The sequence below is a fragment of the Trachymyrmex cornetzi genome, unplaced genomic scaffold (genome assembly GCF_001594075.2).
Source record: "Trachymyrmex cornetzi isolate Tcor2-1 unplaced genomic scaffold, Tcor1.1 scaffold749, whole genome shotgun sequence".
In the NCBI taxonomy this organism is placed as follows: Eukaryota; Metazoa; Arthropoda; class Insecta; order Hymenoptera; family Formicidae; genus Trachymyrmex; species Trachymyrmex cornetzi.
Genome location: NW_017300080.1, coordinates 85,450 through 87,100, shown reverse-complemented (window position 1 = coordinate 87,100; position 1,651 = coordinate 85,450). Strand labels below are relative to the sequence as shown.

Genomic DNA, 1,651 nt, shown 5'->3' with positions numbered 1-1,651 from the left:
TCTTAACTAAGTTAAATTTTTAAGGTTATTAACTTTAACTTAACTTAGTTAAAAAAAAAAGTAACTTACCCAACCCTGGATATCAGTACGGAAGATATTACCTCAATTTCCTCTTCCAGTAGTGATGAAGATGTCGATTTACTATATTTTCCTTTAATGGAATATTTAACAAGCGGAACTAGAAGATATCGTATTTATGAGTATATAGAAATTATTGATTTGTGGACTGAACAAGAATTTAAAGAGCATTTGCGGTTACCAAGACACTTAGTATTACATTTAATCGGTAAGAAACGCATAATAAAAAAATTATTCAATGACAGTTAGATTTTAACGTAGTGAATTCATATCAATATTAATTGAACGACAATAATGTAATAAGTGTAATTAACAATATGTTTTAGATGAATTTGAACAGTCCGAACATTTCCCAAAACACGCGTTTGGAACGAAGCCAATTTCAGGGAAAATTAACATCCTACTTTTCTTGTGGTTTATGTCAAACACTGAGCCTCTGCGTACAATGTCTGACAGATTCGATATCTTCATCTCTTCTGTATATCGGATTTTACGTAGAGTCGAAAATTCGCTACTAACTAAAATTAGAAACTGCAATTAGATGGCCACAGGACAATTATATCGCTGTATGTGAAGGTTTTCGAGCTAAAAGAGGTATTAACAGTATAATTGGGGCAATTGATGCAACAGCGATAAGAATAGAAAAACCGTCCATCAATGAAAAGGATTATTGTAACAGGAAGAAGTATTTCTCTATTACTTTGCAAGGAGTTGTTAATGCAAGTATGAGATTCACTAATATTTACTGCGGTGAACCTGGTTCTCTGCATGATGCCCGTGTCTTAAGACGGCCGCCTTTATATCAAACAACAGTACAAAATAAAGAAATACTTTTTCTAGAGGATACATTTATAATTGGCGATTCGGCATATGCCTCATTATCGTGGCTCGTTCTTCCGTTTCGAGATAATGGTCATTTGACACCACAGCAAAAAGAGTTTAACTTTTTGCATTCTTCCACATGTATGGTAGTCAAATGTGCATTTGGTTACTTAAAAGGACGTTTTCGCCGAATAAAATTTTTCAATGAATACCGACAAATATCTTTTATCACAAATACAATTGTTTGTGCATGCATCCTGCATAATTATTGCATAGACGAAAATGATGCATATGATTTTCCAGAATACGGTGACAATGATCCAGTAAATGTTAATAATAACAAACAAAATGAAAATATTGATTGGGGAATACAAGTAGATCGTAGAATGCAACTTTTTAGAGAGTTGTTTCCCAATTGATAACAAAATGTTCAGAAATGATGTACCATCGAATAAATTTGGATTGAAAATAAACGAAAAATACTTTAAAAGTGATTTGCGATACTGCTTTATTACACTTTTCAATGTTTCCCAATAAATAATAAAATTATAATCTTGAAAATCATTATTGAATAAATGGAATTGTAAATAAATGGTCTGCATTCAGCAGACTCAACAGTTGAATGAACGCTTTCTGCTATTGATATATTCTTCTAGATCTAAAAGTCTAATTGGATGATCTAGAAGAACACCAATAACAATGAGCGCTCACTCAACTGTTGAGTCTGCTGAACGCAGTCATTGGGAAGTAT

At 32.4% G+C, this 1,651-nt stretch overlaps 1 protein-coding gene across 1 annotated transcript in view; it reads left to right on the top strand.

Annotated features, from left to right (window-relative positions):
• Positions 1-1,319, top strand: part of LOC108768106 (putative nuclease HARBI1) — a 4,611-nt gene extending 3,292 nt beyond the window's left edge. The window contains 3 exon segments of the mRNA XM_018518390.1: positions 120-286; positions 405-598; positions 600-1,319. Coding sequence (XP_018373892.1) covers positions 120-286; positions 405-598; positions 600-1,319 — 1,081 coding nt within the window.
• Positions 1,320-1,651: the final 332 nt, after the last annotated feature.